This window comes from Archocentrus centrarchus, chromosome 7 (assembly GCF_007364275.1).
Source record: "Archocentrus centrarchus isolate MPI-CPG fArcCen1 chromosome 7, fArcCen1, whole genome shotgun sequence".
In the NCBI taxonomy this organism is placed as follows: domain Eukaryota; kingdom Metazoa; phylum Chordata; class Actinopteri; order Cichliformes; family Cichlidae; genus Archocentrus; species Archocentrus centrarchus.
The window spans coordinates 15,587,069-15,605,166 of NC_044352.1; the positions used below are offsets into that span (position 1 = coordinate 15,587,069).

At 40.1% G+C, this 18,098-nt stretch overlaps 1 protein-coding gene across 1 annotated transcript; it reads left to right on the forward strand.

Annotated features, from left to right (window-relative positions):
* The first annotated feature begins 4,440 nt into the window (after positions 1-4,440).
* Positions 4,441-8,417, forward strand: LOC115783590 (amphoterin-induced protein 3-like). The gene is made up of 2 exons (XM_030734486.1): positions 4,441-4,873; positions 6,624-8,417. Exon 2 carries the CDS (start codon positions 6,666-6,668, stop codon positions 8,022-8,024), a length of 1,359 nt encoding a protein of 452 aa, XP_030590346.1. The 5' UTR covers positions 4,441-4,873; positions 6,624-6,665; the 3' UTR covers positions 8,025-8,417.
* The last annotated feature ends 9,681 nt before the right edge of the window (positions 8,418-18,098 follow it).

The following is an 18,098-nucleotide window of genomic DNA, read 5'->3' on the forward strand; positions in this document are numbered from 1 at the left end:
TCTTCATATACTGAGGTGCCGTTTACACGAAGCCGTTTTCACTGGAAACGGTGTCGTTTTGATGCGTTTCAGCCTTTCGTTTACACGATGGCGTTTCAGAAACGATCCGCGTTTACACGAGGACATGTGAAACGATGAAAACGATGTAGTTCCCATGCCAGGCCACAAGTTGGCGTTGGATACACATGAAGACACGTTATTATTATAACCAATAATTGTGCTTGTGCTCATGGGTTATGTAAACACCAGACATTTGAACATAAAAGCAGTGAGGTGCGATTTCACCTCAGTGAGGGATCATTTTTCAACTTCAAATCACTTCTGTTTTCTGCCCACTTCATGCGCCGCAGATTCAAGTGAGTTTAAAAATCGAACAATGTCCAGAACTGTCAGTGTTTGTTTAAATGCAATCAGCAGAATTACCCAGAGAATTAAACCAAGATCAATATTAATTTCATAAATGTCTGTTAAGTATGGAGCCACAGCAAGCAGACAGTTATAAAAAGAAGGGCTGGAAGCACTGAGAAAAGCCAGCCTGGCTACGTTACCACCTTATTTTATCAAGTTATGCACCATGTGTTTAATGTGTACGGCTTGGACATGAAGTAAATAATACACAGACTTGAATGAGTGCATTTCCACAGAGCCACGCTAGCCATTTCTCACCATTAAACTAAGCCAACTGTTTCCAGATTCAGGATACGTGCAACAAATATACATGAGGGGTACTAACCTTCTCGTCAAACTCCAAATTTCCAGTATTGAACTGCTACATAAAGACTGTGTTGACTGTGTCATTATTCAAGTATTACGTGTCATCCAGCAAGTTTTGTTTAGTTTTTAATTAAATTCATCTAAATGTTACAGAATAATTATGTCATTTATTGATATTTATTTTGTAGCACTAGTAATTGTTATACGAAAACACAAAAAGAGATTAACTGGAATGTTAAAGTCTTAAACCACTAGATGGGGTACTTGTTTCTTCACAGTTACAGTGCACTTTATGCAAGAGAAGGGTTTAGTGGAGAAAATTGGAGATAGTCATGTTGTGCTAAAGTATGTTGTGTTTGTGATTCAGATTATGCAACATGAAATAAAAAAAAAAAAATCTCACCAGGTTGCAGGGGGCTTTGAGTAAGGCTTTCAATAATACACTGCAATCGCTGTGAACACAGAGCATATGGAGCAGCTGAGCAGCTCCTCGTGACAAGCAAACAATCTCATACTGACTGCAACTCCTTTTCAGCAAAGAGCTCATCCAGCCTGCAAATTCACCCAGGGAGAGAAAAGAAATAAAATGCAACGCTCCAAATCTTTATCCAGGCGCTGACTCATTTATATTTGAGAACCTGGCTGCCAGCCATGCTAACAAAAAGCTGTTGAAAGACATTGAACAAGGGTACGTGCGTTCAGGTTCAGGGGTTCACAACTGGCAGACAGAGGTAGTGGAAACCCCTCATCTGCTGGGTTTGGGAGGTCATGTCGGACATTCCTGTGCAATTTTGTGACAATCAGGCCCGGCTTTTGTGTCTCAACTCAACCTGTCACAGTGTCAAACATTTATTCAGTGATTAACACTCGGTTTGACATTATTTCCCCATCTTTCCTTCACTTCAGCTTATCTTTCAAGTCACGTCAGAATGTTTCGTGATATTAACATATTTTTCATTCAAGACTCTTGCTGAGGTGTTTTTCACTCTGATAGTATTCTGCGGAGAGATGTTGTATTTTTGCATTGTTTGTGTAATGTTGTTTACCTGCGTTCATCTTTCTTGCTGCCTATCTTTGTCGGGGTTTTCTTGCAAGAGATTTTTCATCTCTGGGAGGTTTTTCTGAGCCCTGGAATTATTTTTAAGTAAGAGGAAGTATAATAACAGGAGAAGTCTGAAATACTTTTCTACATCTACGCATCTCTTTAATGTTCAACAAAAATATTCTTCTTGCATCTGAGAATTTGAAGCTTTATATTATCGACTCTTAGCGAGCTTTGCGGTTTCTCAAGGGCAAGATAAGAGCAGACGTTTTCCTGTGCACAAGTGTTTCTTTTATACCCCCCCTCCTCTCTGCGGCAGATGGTAAAAAGAAAATCACTTTCTGCTGGGGGCAGGATGCATCGGGGTCAGGGTTTAAGCTTAGAGGTCCACTATGAACCTGGCTGATTTGACAAGACTATTTTACATTGACTGAGTCCAATCAAATATATGAAGAAGAAGGAGGCAGGATTTGCGAAGCAGCTGGATACAAAGATACTGATTAGATTAGGGATTTTACATAACAGCAGGCCAGAGCAACAGACACCAGCCTGACAACAGACACACACACACAGGAGCATGCAGAGACAAATAGAGACTCACAAAAAGATCTGCAGGCAATCTCAAGTGGAAAAAAAAAAAGGGGGGGGGGGGGTGGAGAAGGTGCTAATCGTGACATTCCAGGGGACCTCATTCTGTTAAAAGTACACAGACTATTACTGTATGATGAGAGACAATCAGCAGGAAAGGGCAAAAATAATTGTTTTACAATTTAGGTGAATAAACGGCATAGAAGCTCATCTCTTCTTCTTTTGTTTACCTCCCAGTGCTTTGATTGAATTGATCTCTGAGGACAATGATGAATGACTTCACAAAAAAAAAACAAAAAACAATGAAATCTTTTTACTTCTTTGGAGTCAAAACCAAAAAATAATAAGGTACTGCAATTGTTCAAGTTATATCCAGAGCAGCAAAATAAGGGCTGCCTGAGCAAAAGAATCTATTCCCTGCACAATTACACCGAAGCTAAAAACAAATGCTGCCGGTGACATCATACTGGCATGATCATACACCTAATTTAAAGCCTCATATACCAAACCATGAATCACTATCTGCTTATGTACGCTCTGGCTTGTAGGTCATATGTGATCCACTTACAATCAGGGACTTAGGGACTAACACTACAACAGTGCATTCAGCAGCCCATTCAACAAACAGTGTTACATAATACCTTTAAACAATCAATGAAACATGAATATTTAAACAGCTATCGAGATAAAGGCTTTCTTTATAGTAGGACAAAGTTCAATTTGCAGCCAAATAGACAAATTACTAAGAGAGCCATTTGAGCCACATTACAAGCCCACATAAACATAACACCTACAAGAAGGGCCTGTTTAGAATCCATTCCTAACATATCTCAAATGTACATGTGTGGGTGTATATATTTCTTACATGTTGCAGCCAAGCTGATGAGTAGCCCTGGGACAAGATTGTGTCATTGCGTTTTTATTTCAGCACAAATACAGCCAAATGTGTTTTCTTTATGCTCAACCAGTTTTTTTTTTTGTTTGTTTTTTTTTAACCAAGGAGCAATTTTCTTAACCAATCTCTTGCTGAACGTAACATTCTTCTTTAGTTGTGTGCATCCGCATTCCTGCAGACTCCACATCTTCCCCCATCAGCCCACCTCCTGAGAAGTGAAGCCTGTCCAGCGAGTTTGAATCCGTTGGGAATCAGGTTATGTGCCTCTGCAAAGTGAGTGAGTGAGTGAGCGAGTGGGAGTCAGTCAAAGCCCCAAGCACTTATACTGAGGGAGGTGGCGGGTTGGGGCTAGCAGAGAGGAGGTGGCTGCTGGGAGGCAAAGCTAATTCACTGTGACAGAAACCAGAGCTGTCAGGCCCACCATAACCAAGCACCATGGACAGCATATATCCAGTCAAACCCACAGCCAAGGGAAGGGAAGGGAGGGATGTTGGGGCTCAGAAAGAAAGCAGAGGATGTGCTGCATAAGGCACTTAGAGGAAGAGTGGAAGTATGCATGTTTGGGGCAGGGCAGGGGCGAAGCTTAAAACCACTAAAATAGAAGCAACAAAACCACAGGAGCACACAGGTGAGGAAGGACCTGGAGAGCCTGAGAGACTTTCAACACAAAAGCTTGCAAAATACATCAAAGATGAAAAGGGATTGACAGGCATTGCCAAACTCAAGAACTCACAAAAAAAAAAAACAGGTGTATTTACAGCGTGAAGAGAACCAACATTCAGACACAGTCACACACAGAAGAAAAAGAGTGAGCACAGCCAAGTTTCAGGCCTCTGGGATTACTGGTGAAAGGTTACCGGATAACACATGTAATATTCATGTGTAAAGCTCCTGGGCTCTGCTAATATGTTAGTAAGCAAAATAATACAAATCTGCTTTAGTAGCATATTAATAGAATACGCTGGGAATATAGACATTGGTTTGGAATGGAGAAAGAGAGGGAAAGAGAAAGAGAAGGGCAGTCACCAGCACGATTACTTAGTGCTGAGAGAGGGAGACACAAGACTGGTCTCTAAATGACACAGAGAAGGAGGGGGGATTGTGGGAGATTAACTGAGCTCTATGCTGTTTGTTATACACTGCAAAGCACCGCAGGATGTTTGTCGAGTGGCACTCTCATTTGGGAAGAGGAGAAAAAGCCTGGTAGTGGGACCTTAAAGTTAGCTGAGGAGAAAGGCGAGAGCCGTGAATTATTCCTCGAGCGCCTCGGGAGGAGGATCCGAAAAGAAGATAAGGATTAGACAGCTATGTTGTGGGTATTCATTGATGGGATGCAACTTTGAAAGAGGAAATACGAAAGAAAGTTGGAGTCTCATGTTGTCGCTAAGCAGTTTATTTTGGATTTGTGTTTTGGCTGGGTTTTTTCCTTCTCTTTTTTTCTTTTCTTTTTTTTTTTGGAGGGGAGAATTGGATTAACTGAGCCAAATTGCCCACTTGTCTGGAAGTGGTGTGAACTTTTTCCCTTTGAGTTTTCAATTTCATAAAGACTTTACAAGTCAGTAGCAAATCTGCCAACCGATCTCCGAAAATGTTCAAGTCACGTGGTAGCAACTGAGCAGAAACATTTTTTTAAGGTAAAGTATTTCCCACTGTGACATTTCCACACTATCCTTTCACAATGGGTTGAAAAGTTTTAATGATACAGAGCTATCGTGATTGGTCAGTTTATCAATTTGCTGATTAACAGGAAATTAATCAACTGTGGTTTTTGTTTTTTTTTAAAAAATCTGCCAATAATTTCAGTTTAAATTTTTTTTTTTTTAAACTGAATAATCAGTTAAAAAAACACAAAGATCAGCTTCTGAAAAAAAGTGTTATTTGCAGCCAGTGATTACTGCATTTACAGGTCCACATGTAGCTGGACAAGAGCACAATTTTCACAATTTAGATTGTGGTCACTTAATGGATTTTAAATGAAGCAATCAAGATGTTATTGCACTGCGCTCTCAGCTCTAATTCAAGGGTGTAAACAAAAGTAATGCATTAACCGTTTAGAAATTACAGCCACTTTTATACACAGTCTTCTTTTTCAAAGAATTAAAAGTTTTAGGAGAGTTTACTGTGCTGTTCACAGTTGGTCAGTTTTCACATTATTCATGACAAATTCAGAAACTGATTCCAGCTGTTTGCTTTTGGTTAAGTAGTTGCATTTTGGAGCAAATCGGGAACTTTCAACAAGCAATGTGAAGAGGTGGTCCTGCAAAAGAAGAGGTCATCATTAGACCAAAAAGCAAAACAAACCTATCAAGAAAATGAGAGAAGATTTAGCAGCGGTCAGTGGATGTGACTGCTACATTTATTAAGTGTATAGAAGTGTAACAGAGACACTATAAGAGAACTGAAATCTGTAGTCGATTTTTGTATCAGCACAGATGGTGGTACAAGTATAACTTGCAGGGAAAATGGTAATTTGGTAAAAGAAAAAACATTTCAGGGAAAAGTCAGCAATGATCTTAAATGGTTTTGATATGACTGGTGATTCTATTCTGAAAGTAAAATTCATTTAAGAAATATTCCAAAATAAAGACCCAGAGGAGTTTTAAGATGGCTGACAGGTGGAAAGACTTGTTTCTAAAATGACTCTGGCTGGACTTTCTGCAATGCTGCAGAATGGCATTTCACAGCTGGATAATAAAACACCCTGAGAAAGCAATCCAAGAGCAATCGCCTGATCTCAACCCAGCTGATATCTATTCAAAAGGCAAAATTAAACTTAGGCCAACAAACCAGCAGCAACTAAAGGCCTGGGAGAGCATCACAAGGGAGGAAATGCAGCATTTGGTGATGTCCATGTATTCCAGACTTTAGGCAGTCAAAAACAGTCTTTATATTTAAAAGTATCTGAATATTCAGATACTTTTGGGTGTCTGAAAATAGAAGGACTATGGAAAAGATTCTTAAACAGTATTTGCAATATTTTTTGTTGAAGCCTTTGAATTAAAGCTGAAGGTCTGCACTTCTTGGTTCTGTCATTTCAAATCCCCCTTTGCTGGTTGACAGAGGCATAATCACTAAAATTGTGCCTTTGAAGAAGTCCTTATGAATCTGACTGTAGAAACGTTTGAAAATAGTCTAGCTTGAGGAATTCTGATTGAAAGGCATCCCAAAGATTTTTTTTTTTTTTTATTCAGCTAAAAGGATTTGTGGCCACGAAAGTGAACCACTTCATCTTCTACTGTACAAATGATACTACGGACTCCAGTATGGCTTTAACCTTTTAGTCATCTTAGATGTCAGCTGAACAGCTCAAAACTTGATCAGCTTGAAAGTAGAAAACCCTTCTCATATATCACCCTGTTTCTCATTTGATTCTTATCTTACCAGGGAGAATCAAAGGGATTTGAAACCTTGAAGGATTCCAAAAACATGACCTGCGGACTAAATCCAGGCTTTTTCCTGATGCTGTTCTGTCTTCTCCACAGCACTGAGGAGACTTGCCCCTCCGTGTGCCTCTGTATATCCGATGCAGTAAGCTGTAGCTCCAGTGGTCTTACCAAGCTACCTCACTCCCTGCCCTCTTTCTGTCTCAGTCTCGACCTCAGCCACAACCACATATCCTGGCTGAGTCCAGGTTTCTTCAACAAGATGCCCAGACTGGAAAATCTCCTGATGGCGCACAATCAGCTCAAGGCCCTGACTCCTGGAATTTTTCACAATGTCTCTGGCCTCAGGCACCTTGACCTGTCCTCCAATAAGCTGAGTGTGGTAGAGCAGCACTACTTCCAGGGGCTTTGGAGGCTGGAGGAGCTCCTTCTCTTCAATAATAAGATCACACGGGTGGAGGCCAGCACTCTGAGTGGCCTGAGCAGCTTAAAGAAGGTCTACTTCAGCCTCAACCAAATCACAGACTTCCCATTTTTCTCAATCCAAGATCACAGTCATCCATTCCTGAGCATGCTAGATCTCTCATCCAACCGACTGACCCATCTGCAGTGGGAGGATGTGAAAGCTTTGCCTAGGTTGGTGCAGCGGGGCCTGTATCTCTACAACAACTCTCTGATCTGTGACTGCTTCATGTATAGCATGTTTTGGCATTGGGATCTGAGGGGCTATGACTCAGTGAAGGACTTTAAGGAGGAGCATATTTGTTCCATTAATGGGGACCCACGGTCGTCCATACGATTTCTAAAACAGAACCGCTTCTTCCTTAACTGCACTGTGGAAAAACCTGTTTCACAGCCAGTAACAGTTCTCCTCTCCAACGTGTTGGTTTCAGAGGGAGAAAGGGTGCGTCTAGACTGCCAAACATCCCTGACGGGCACAGACCTCTCATTTACGTGGCTCTCCCCAAGCAAGGGGTACATCACCAAGGCTAGCATAGACACACTAATTAGCCTGTTTCCTAATGGTACCTTGGAGATCCGAGCAACCAAGGTCAATGACTCAGGACTGTATGTGTGCACAGCTGTGGATATTAAACAGGCACTTAATGCAACTCGGGAGGTGAACGTGACGGTGCTGCTGCCTGCGGCAGAGTTATTCAACACTGGCTACACAACATTGCTCGGCTGTATGGTGACCACGGTGATCATCCTCGTCTACCTTTATCTGACTCCGTGTCGCTGCAGCTACTGTAAACGGTCAAAACCTTATGACTCGAGCGGCCTATCTTCTGTCCTCTTTTGCTCTACAAGAGACCAGACCAAAAACCAAACTGATAAGCACGTAGCGTTCATTGAGCCAGTGATGAAAGAAGAAGGAACAGACTGCTCTCTAGAAAGTTGATTCTGTACAAAATTTTTTTTTTTTCTCATCTTTTTCCCTGCCCAAGTGGAAAACCTTTGGACAAATGAAAACTCCTCAGTATCTAGCGAGGAGATGCTATTTGAGTGGTAATGCTATAAAGGAAGAAAAGAACTTCATGTCTCCTTCTCAAATGCCAGATGCAGTTAAGAGGCATCCTGAACAAAAATGCAATATCTCCTGCTTCAGTTCTCCTCTTTTCTGTCATGTGGCCTGGTAGTCAAAATGAAAGTTTCAACTTTGGTTTATACCCTCAATGTACTGACACCACCAAATCACAGCAGAGCCATTATCAGTCTGAAAAATCAGCTAATAATTTCTCTGTGCTCAGGTACAGTACTAGGGGGGATATTTCTCATGGGATCTGAGAATGAATCAGGCTCACTTTTCAAAGTTTTTTGAGATGGATTAAAGTCCCTAAAAAAAAAAAAAAAAAGAAAAGAAAACTGCAAGTGAATGGCTGTACCGACTGCAGGAGCTTGTCTATCTTAGCTGGACTGAGGTTTTATAATTAACGCAGTGTAGATAAGCACTAACACTGCATAAGCTGAAGATTAGTTTAAATATTAAATATACATCCTATATCTCTAATGTGTAGCTTGACCATGTAGCACCAGCTCCTGAAAACTTCAGAAGTTTCCTCAAATGCTTAGGTCTGATTTTGTATTATTTTAGCTTTTCTTTTTTTTTCAGAACCTATAGCTTACAGCAAACATTTAAAAATCTTATCTAGCTGAAAACAGAGGTGCATCCTGCAGCGAGCCATCATAAATATACATTTCATATAAACCTGTTGCATTAATCTGGCAGGGGAAAAAAAAACAGTGAATGCCTATCTGCACGCTGCTTATCTGGCAAATAGAGAAGTGTAGAAATCAGGAGTGTCAACACCCCCCCCCCCCCAAAAAAAAAAAAACAGCAACTGGCCTGCTCTTCAAAGACAGCATCTTTTTTGATCAAACGCAGTGCAGCACTTTGAACGCTGCAGAATAAACACAGCCACTAAATTGTGAGTGAAGTGACAAATTCTTCCAGCAGCTGTGACTCAAACCCTGAAGGTGGCATTACTTTGTATAGCTTGTACAGCTTTGTTGTTCGCGTTTGGTGTTTTTTGGAGGGTTTTTTTGACTGAAGTGACTGAAGTCTTGTTTGTTTTTGTTTTTCTGTTTTTTTTTTTAATTCAGCAAAACATGCTTCAAATGACAGAATTACACGCTCCAACAACAGAGATGAAAGATGCTAAAGAAAAGACTCGCATGCACTGCAACGAGCGAACATAAGTACGTGGGTGAGAGGGTTTTTCCTGCATAAAGACATTTTTGGCGCACCCCCTGCAGAGGTTTTAGCCAGCCCCCAAAGGAAAATCAAGGAGCACCAAACGATTAAGGGACTGAGAATAAAAGTAGCAATTTAAACCCTCTTTAGAAGAGCTTAAAAACAATTTATCAAACAATTATTGAACAAGCAGAAGTGTCTTTGAATTCCAGGGTTCGACTCCCCTCTCGTCTACAGCTTTACGGTGTTTGATTCAAACCAGTTTTGTGCACTTGGATTTCATTCATTCAGCTCTATATCTGGATATGGGATTTATTTCATCAAATGGTCAGGAAAAAATGCACAGATTTCTTATCGCCCATGGCCTCTGCTGTATGCAGATCAATCAGGCTTTATTGCTGTGTCACCCTAAAAGAAAGCCATTTCTGAGCCTGGAAAAAATGCTGAAGTTGATGGCATGAAAGAGCAAAGACAGCATATAGCTGGTCGATGATGAAGAGAACCCTGCTGAGACAAACAACAGCCTCAAAAGAAACAAATCAATTTCTTCAACTCGAAGCATCCATAATGTTTTGAGATTGTAGCTTAATCTTAATAAAAACACTGGGTGGGACTAGGGATTGCATCAAGATTGAGAGGGATCAGATGTAATCCTTCATATAATGTCAGCGAGAAGTCGTCAGTAACTGCACATTTTACAAAGCAGAGCCTGTGATTATAGTTAGGGCCTTTGATTATTTCTAAATCCTTAATTAAAGCATGACTCCTTTTAAGCCAGAGGGGACTAATATTGTTGTGCAGCTTATATGTAAATTCAAGTTCAAAAAGAGGTGGTAAATCTGATATCAAATGGCCAACGGTGCATGAAAGTGGAACAGACTGACTCTTTGACAGCGATGAGTTTCATCAGTATTAAATTCTCAGGGATTAACCCAAAAAATCTAAGGGACTAAAGCTGCATCCATAATAAGACTTTTTTGGGTTCATAACAATGAAAACAATCTCAGAAAACATCTCAGAACAGCTTAAGAAATAATCTCTGTCTATCCTGACACAGCTGTGAATGAACACATAGTGCTCAAAAAAATGAAAGGAACACTTTTTAATCAGAGTAGAGCATCAAGTCAATTAAACTTCTGGGATATTGATCTGGTCAGTTAAGTAGCAGAGGGGGGGTTGTTAATCAGTTTCAGCTGCTTTGGTGTTAATGAAATTAACAACAGGTGTACTAGAGGGGCAGCAGACAACCACCAAAACAGGAATGGTTTTACAGGTGGAGGCCACTGACATTTTTTCCCCTCCTTATCTTTTCTGTTTTTTCAGTAGTTTTGCATTTGGCTAGGATCAGTGTATTCGCTCAGGTAGTCCAACCCCTCCAGGATGGCACATGAATACATGCCATTGCCAGAAAGTCTGCTGTGTCTCAAGAGCATGGAGGCGGAGATTGCAAGAGACAGGCAGTTACTCTAGGAGAGCTGGACTGGTACAGTATCTGCTCTTTGTGCAAAGAAGTACAGGATGAGCACTGCCAGAGCCCTAAAAAAAAAAAAAAATGAACTCCAGCAGGTCACTGGTGTGAATATTTCTGATTGTTTTGTCAGAGACAAACTTCATGAGGATGGCCTGAGGGCCCAACATCTTCTAGTGGGCCCTGTGCTCACAACCCAGCACTGTGGAGCCCGATTGACATTTGTTATAGAATACCAGAATTGTCAGGTCCAGTACTGGTACCCTGTGCTTTTCACAGATGAGAGCAGGTTCACCCTGAGCTGTGGAGAACATTATGCTGCCTGTAACACTCTTCAGCGTGACTGGTTTGGTGGTGGGTCAGTGATGGTTTGGGGAGTCATATCCATGGAGCGACGCACTGAGCTCTACAGGCTAGGCAACAGCTCCTTGACATTTTCTTTTTTTAATTGTTCCTTTAATTTTTGTTTTGAGCAGTGTAATACTGGCCATACACAACATGGGCATGTGTGTGTTGACACAAGCAGGAAGGGCAGGGTTGGTTGTTGAGAGATAATACACTGCAAAGAATGAACAGAAGTGGCAAAAAGTTACTCTTTGCGCTGACCGATGGTCGTAGGTATTCATAGTTGCAGAAATTAACAGGAGGTTTCTGCAAGTCAAATCCAGAACAACGAAGAGTGTAATCACAAAGTTTCTGCCTGTCCAGATATCTAAAATTTAAAAAGTAATATAACATTGAAATTAAATGAAAATGACTTTTTCAATTATAATGTTTCAATTTTTATACTATTTCATCAATAAAGTCTGGCTCTACAAGATCTTCTTCTTTCAGCAGCTCCTATTAGGGGTCACCACAGTAGTTCATCTGCCACTATTTCACCCTGTCCTGAAATGAACTGATTGTGCTTTATACAACATGCCTCAGTCACCCATTCATACAAGCACTTTTTTCCACACCTAAGTGCTTTCTAACATTCACACTCCAACAAACGCATCGGAGAGCAACTTGGGGTTCACTATCTTGGCATGCAGACTAGAGCAGCCAAGGATTGAACCACCAACCTTCTGATTAGTAGATGACCCGCTCTACTTCCTGAGCTACAGCCACCCCAACCAGCCCTCCGAATGTCCTCCGTCACTACATCAATGAACCTCCTCTGTGGTTTTTCTCTTTTCCTCCTGCAGCTCCAAGATCCCTCCTCTGTACATACAAACCATGTCAGCCTTACCTCTCTAACTCCGTCATGGCCGCTTCTACAAAATGCCTTGCGTAAATTAAGAGAATTGGCTTTAATAACGAGAAAATCATTTTACTTTTAGTACCTAAAGTGTGGTAATAAATACTAGGTCCATGGGAGTTGATTTAGTCATGACATTTCCACTTTATTCTAAAAGTAATACCTGAACTTTATACTTAAATGGCCCTAATACTCCTTTGTACAGATCACAGCCCAATCTTGGAGTTTTAAAATGAAAACTGAGTCAGGAATGTTTCCTGAAGTCTTTGTTTTAGGGGTCCTTGAGAGCTGTAGCCGTGTGGACGCGAATCGCAAACAAAAGTGAAATTACACATTTTAAAACAGAAGTGTGTTTACGTGGATGAGGCCTGTTAAAGCACCGTACTGTAGCCCACCACTCTATTTATGACGCTATCGCTGATCAAGTGTCAGACGTTTTCAGTGTGGTAAGCACCATTTGAATTCCTCAACAAAGATTACATAAGATGCTGCTGTGCGCCCGTGTGATGTAATGTCTTGTATCAGCGTCTGTCATGACCCGTTGTTTTTTAGACACAGTGTACTAGAAACATTAAATGGTGCGATGAGTTGGAGTGAGATTTTAGGAGATTACCACAAGGATAAAAACCAGGTTCTCTATGAATTTTCTGTTTTTAAACCCTTCCAATCTGCTCTTTGACGCAGCAAACACAGCTGGCTTGGAGGTTTATTGTTTCTGATATGATTAGCAGACAGGTTAAAACGAAGAGGACGCGTTGTGAGCTTTTCATGAAGGGCTTTCCATTTCGCAGAGGGTCCACAGGTGATCCTGGTTATGTAAGCTCACTCCAGCTTTAAGACATTAACCTCAGTGTAGGCAGCGTGTCAGAGTTAGGATGAGTGAAGTTATTATCCTAAAGCCATTTGGAATCCAGCGTTTTATTTTAACCTTGTGATGGCAAGCACTTGACTGATAATGGGAGGCCTCAACACCGCATTGAAAGGAAAAAAAAAATGGAGTGAATGCTTGTTTTTGTTCCATCAAATTGTTGTGCATTTTCCAGTTCATTTTAAATATGAAGAGGCAGTCAACAGGGAGATTTGGTTTGCTGAAATCAGGACCTTTCCAGCATTTCCTGATTTGTTTATACTAACATTTACACCCTGATGGATAGTCCTAATAATAACACTGTAAACTACATATCCAATTTCCAGCTTCCACAAAAAGGTGCGAGTCTACACGGCTCAGTCTTTTTTGCTTTCTACAAATTATTCTGAGGCGTTCTAACAAATTACCCAAATGTAAAGGAAGCACCCCATAATGTTTGAAAAGATGCCCTTCTCCAAAGCAAAACACTCCATCAGGTCTAAATTAAAGCATGTACTTACCCTTTCCAGATTAATTGTTTTCCCAAGTTCGACTAGGCTCCCAGGGATTCGAAATCATCTTAGTCAAGAATCTAATTACTGTGAAAGAGGAGTTTTACTCTGAATAGCACAAGTCGAATTGCTTTCATTCGTGGAAGGCAGCCTTGACTGTCAACACAGGCTATTACTGAACTGTCAAAACAGTCATCAGGCAAGAGTGGAGGCATCCAGCTGTGTCAGATACATACTCATTTTTCAGATGCTGTGACACTCACAAACACACACACACACTCCCCGGGGGCCGTGTGTCACCTATAATCCTTATTTTATTCTAACTGGGCACCTAACTTGGAATATGCGCTTGAGAAAAGCGACTGACTAGGCTGTATTATCTTTTTTTTTTTTTATCATAGGAGCTAGGTCAGTTGCTTCCAGGAAAAGCCTAAAATGAATGTGCACTGCTACACCAGACAACAGGCTGTTCATCATACCTCTGAGCTGGATGCGAATGCAAGCCACGTTCTGTGTTTTCAAAGCAGTGAAAAGCAGCGGGAATCTGGTCTCAATCAGGGAGTACATAGCACATGAATACTTCCTTAATCAAACCTACGGGTCTGTCACATTTCATTGCAAACAAATGCGTATGGGTGCTTATGCAGCATGTTTGGAGCAGTCTCTGACTCACTGTGTCTCAACAAGTAGAATTTAGATGGATATTATAGGACCTGACAATCAAAATGACCCAGTGTGTTTAAGTTTTATACAGAAGGCCATGACTACTTTTTTACAACACTGTCTTGTTTATTTCTTCTTACTCAATGTCCAGCTGTAATTTTTTTCCCCACTGGCTTTATTGTATCTGTATTATGTTGTACTGGTGGTTCTTTTGTTATGACCTGTCACACTTGTCCACTAAAAGACAACAATAAACTCTGATGAAATCTGGCTTTATTATTTCTATTAAAAAAAAGAACTTAACTGTCAGAGATGCTAGTACTATCCTGTCTGCAACACATTATAGTGTCACTGGTGGCAGACACACAGCACTGTGCTTTATGATGCTATTTGTTGCCATACTTACAGAATGGTTGTCAGTCCAAAACTTTGAAACATCTCAGCCACTATTTTATGGATTTCCATTACATTGTGTACAGATCTCAAAGGAGTAAATCTGAAGATATTAGATTTTTGAGTGAAAGACTGTTGAATGGATTGCCATAAAAAGTGTCACATACATTCAAGGTTTATTGAAAATGTTTTTGGAATAACTTTTGTCATCCCCTGATCTTTCATTACGAACTACTGTAGGGTTGAATATTTACAGAATGACAGCATGAGATTCAGTTTTATTCTCTGTGTGTCATGTTAATTAGCAAATGATAGAGTGTTAGGGAAGGAGGTGAACATGATAAATTAACTTTTTTTTAACATCAGCAAGGTAGCATTATGGTCGCAGAAGAATTGTGGCCCACTCTTCTTTGTTACACTGCTTCAGTTAATTGAAATCCAGGGGCAGTCCTTTATGCACAGCTCATACAGCATTTTGTTATACATTTGCTGCTGTGTTTGTGGTCATTGTCCTGCTGCATGACCCAGTTTCGGCCAAGCTTTACCCGTCAGACAAATTTGACTCTATAATGTTTTTATTTACAGTTCATGGTCAACTCAGTGACAGCAAGTTACCCAGGGCCTGTGGCTGCAAATCCATGTCTTTTCAGTCTTTATATTGAACTGTCACAAACCTTAACATTTAACTAACTATTTGACTCTACCTGTAGAGTCTAAGCGGTGCAGCTCTTGGGATTTTTTGCAGTTTCTCTAAGCACAGTTTGACCTTGGGGTGAATTTGCTGGGCCGTCCACTCCTGGTTAGATTGTGACTTTGTGTTAATGCACACCTGAATGCTCCAGATAAGGAAACTGCCAAAGCTTCTGCTTTCACAGAGGTGGTCTCACCTGCTGATCATCAGTTAATCAAGTGCATCTGACTAGCAGCACCTGGCTGCTATTTACCCTCTTAATTCCTATGGATGCAGCAAGGGTGTAATTAGTTTTTCACAGGACTGCACAGAATCCTGCGAAAACTTTCTTTTTCACATGACAGTAGCTGAAATATCTTCTGTGTCTAACTACAGCCTCACAGTGTCGCCTGCAAGGCTGTCATTATGGTATCACCATGTTGGCTGTATTTATAATGTTAATGCATCTATAGGTGGGTGACATAGCCTCAAAAAGGAGCACTGGATTATATATTTTCCCTGTGCTGTATTGATTCCATTGTTCTGTGCGTCCAACCGAACAACAAAGTTTCGCCTCTAAGGGATTCATAAAAGCCATCTTTAGGCAACATTACTTCTCTCTGGTCAAGCTCCATTCTGATGTAATGTTTGCAATGTTGCCTTTAGGCTGCAAACTAAAGATAAGAAAAATAGCAGCGGAATGAGGAATAGGCATTTCATAATGCGAGGCAACGAGAGAAGTGATACCAGTGTTCGGTTACACTTGTCCAAGAGCAGAGCTCAAGTTTCACACTGGCACAATCCCTACATCCTGCAGAGGCACATCTACAAGGTCACACCAGGGAACTCAGCGGGTGATTGAACCCACAGGACCAACTTTAAAGCTTTGCAAAATATGTTCCTCTTGACCTGGTTATTTCTTCCACTGTATTCCATAATCAACTAAAGTTTGTTCCTGTTTAAAAAATGGAGTGTATAATGCTCAAAATGAGCACATGTTAGTGGTGAAAGATGTATTATATCAGAATTTTTAAGTGAAATACCAACAGTGGTGGGATGCACAAAGATTTAACTTGATGTATTGTATTATTAATAGAACAATGGGTGTATTTTGCCAGAAATGCTTTTTGGTTTTCCTTTTTTTTTTTCTCGGTAACTATTACAATCCAGGACTTTTACTTGTTAAAAAAAAGTATTTTACTAATGTTGTTATATCCACTACAGTACAGGCACTTTACCTTAAATAAAATACCTGAAAACTTCTTCTGTTACTGGGTGATAAAATATCACTTTAAGAAATACTAAGTAAAAGTTAATCCATTTCTAAAATCCTACCTATATCGAAGTACTGAAGTGTTCTCAGCTAAAGGCACCAAAGGCTGCAAAAGCTGAAGTACTGATTCTGTAAAAAAAAAAAAAAAAAAAAAAAGGGTCCCTGTGATGGAAATATTATTTATGACTTTTAATACTGATGCATCAGTGCTTTACCAAACATTTTACTCTTGAACCTGATCGCAGAGTGCTACTTTATTATATACAGCTGGGTAGTTTTATCTGATAAAGCTGAAGTGCTGAGAGATGATTAATAGGGTAGCAAAGTTCTTCTATCCAAATTTGTTCATTTTTTTGACTCCTCTTTCATCTTTGCCTCTCAAACAGTTATCTAAATGGAAACCATCTGACAGCTTTAGAGTGGAAATATCTTCTTTTTGGGGGGGGGGCTTCACTCCTAGACTTCTGAATGTGACAAGGTGTAAAAGTCAGGCTTTGTTTTAGTCTGAAAAGCAACCAGAGTTGTCAAATGTAGTGGAGGGAGTGGAAGTATAAAGAAGAATAAAACGGAAGTGCTTCAGTCAAGTGCCTCATACAATCTATACTTAAGTGACTAAATGCATTCAATTATGCTCCAAAACGGCTCTTAGTGACAAACTCACAGATAAATACAACAAACAGAGTGGATAAAAGCATTTTAACATCTTTCAGCTAAAACTAAACTGTTGTTTTTGTTTTTGCCAAAACCTGTTTTTTTTTTCTTTCTTTCTATGAAGGTTCAGTCATTGTTTCAGCCACCTGCTTTCAAACAACAAAAGCACTAAGAACTACTTTACCCACTACCTGTGCAGGTAAAGTGAGAATCAGATACATTTTCCTCAGGAGATGGTGGAGAACAAACAAGCTAAGGGGAAAGTGAGTACGGCCTCATGTGAATCTGTTAGCCACGTTGGTGATGGGTTAAAGAAATTTCCCAGTTAAACATTTTAAAATGTCACCTTTTTAAAAGTTAAATTCTCAAATTACTTATTAGTTGTTAATGCTGTGGGGATTTTAAAATAAATAAATAAATAAATAAAAGCCTCAAACTTGATTTAGACTTATGTGTTGAAATTTATTTTCAAAATAAAGACCTTACATTTATTATTTTCTTCATCCTTTTAATTTTTAACCTCTATCAGTTGCTTCAAATGTATTACAAACCTCAGTATGCCCCCCCCCCCCAACCTATATAGTTACAACTTTTTAGCAGCAAGTAGCAAAGGCTGGCAGTAGCAACATACCCAGTGCATTTATTCTGGAAATTGTTTTTGGTTTTTTGTATTATATGTATGTCCCATCAAAGTCTGTCTGTGCTTCATCCTCCATCGCCAAGCATCCCTCAGATGAGGTATACAAGCCCCAGAACTCAGTTCAATATTGCATTTATAGTGGGTATTTTAAGTATAAATAACCGTGTGGAGTAGGTTGCTGGAAAAAAAATAAAAATACATCTTGCTCAGCATTTGTGTGACGTGTCTTAGCCATAATTGATTTAGCAGGAAGAACTTATTTTCACATTTCCATAAGCTTCCATGGCACAACTGGATTGAAGCTGGAGAAAAAGGTGCTAACCCATTTCTCGCATTAAGAAGAAAACAGCGCCCCCCGCTGTTTCTATCACATAGCAAAAAACAACTCACAAGCAGGTCAAAGACCCTTTTAATGAGTCTTTTA

Bases quoted from the DNA above. Each gene is read 5' to 3' on its own strand.
- LOC115783590 (XM_030734486.1), top strand. From the start codon at position 6,666: ATGACCTGCGGACTAAATCCAGGCTTTTTCCTGATGCTGTTCTGTCTT.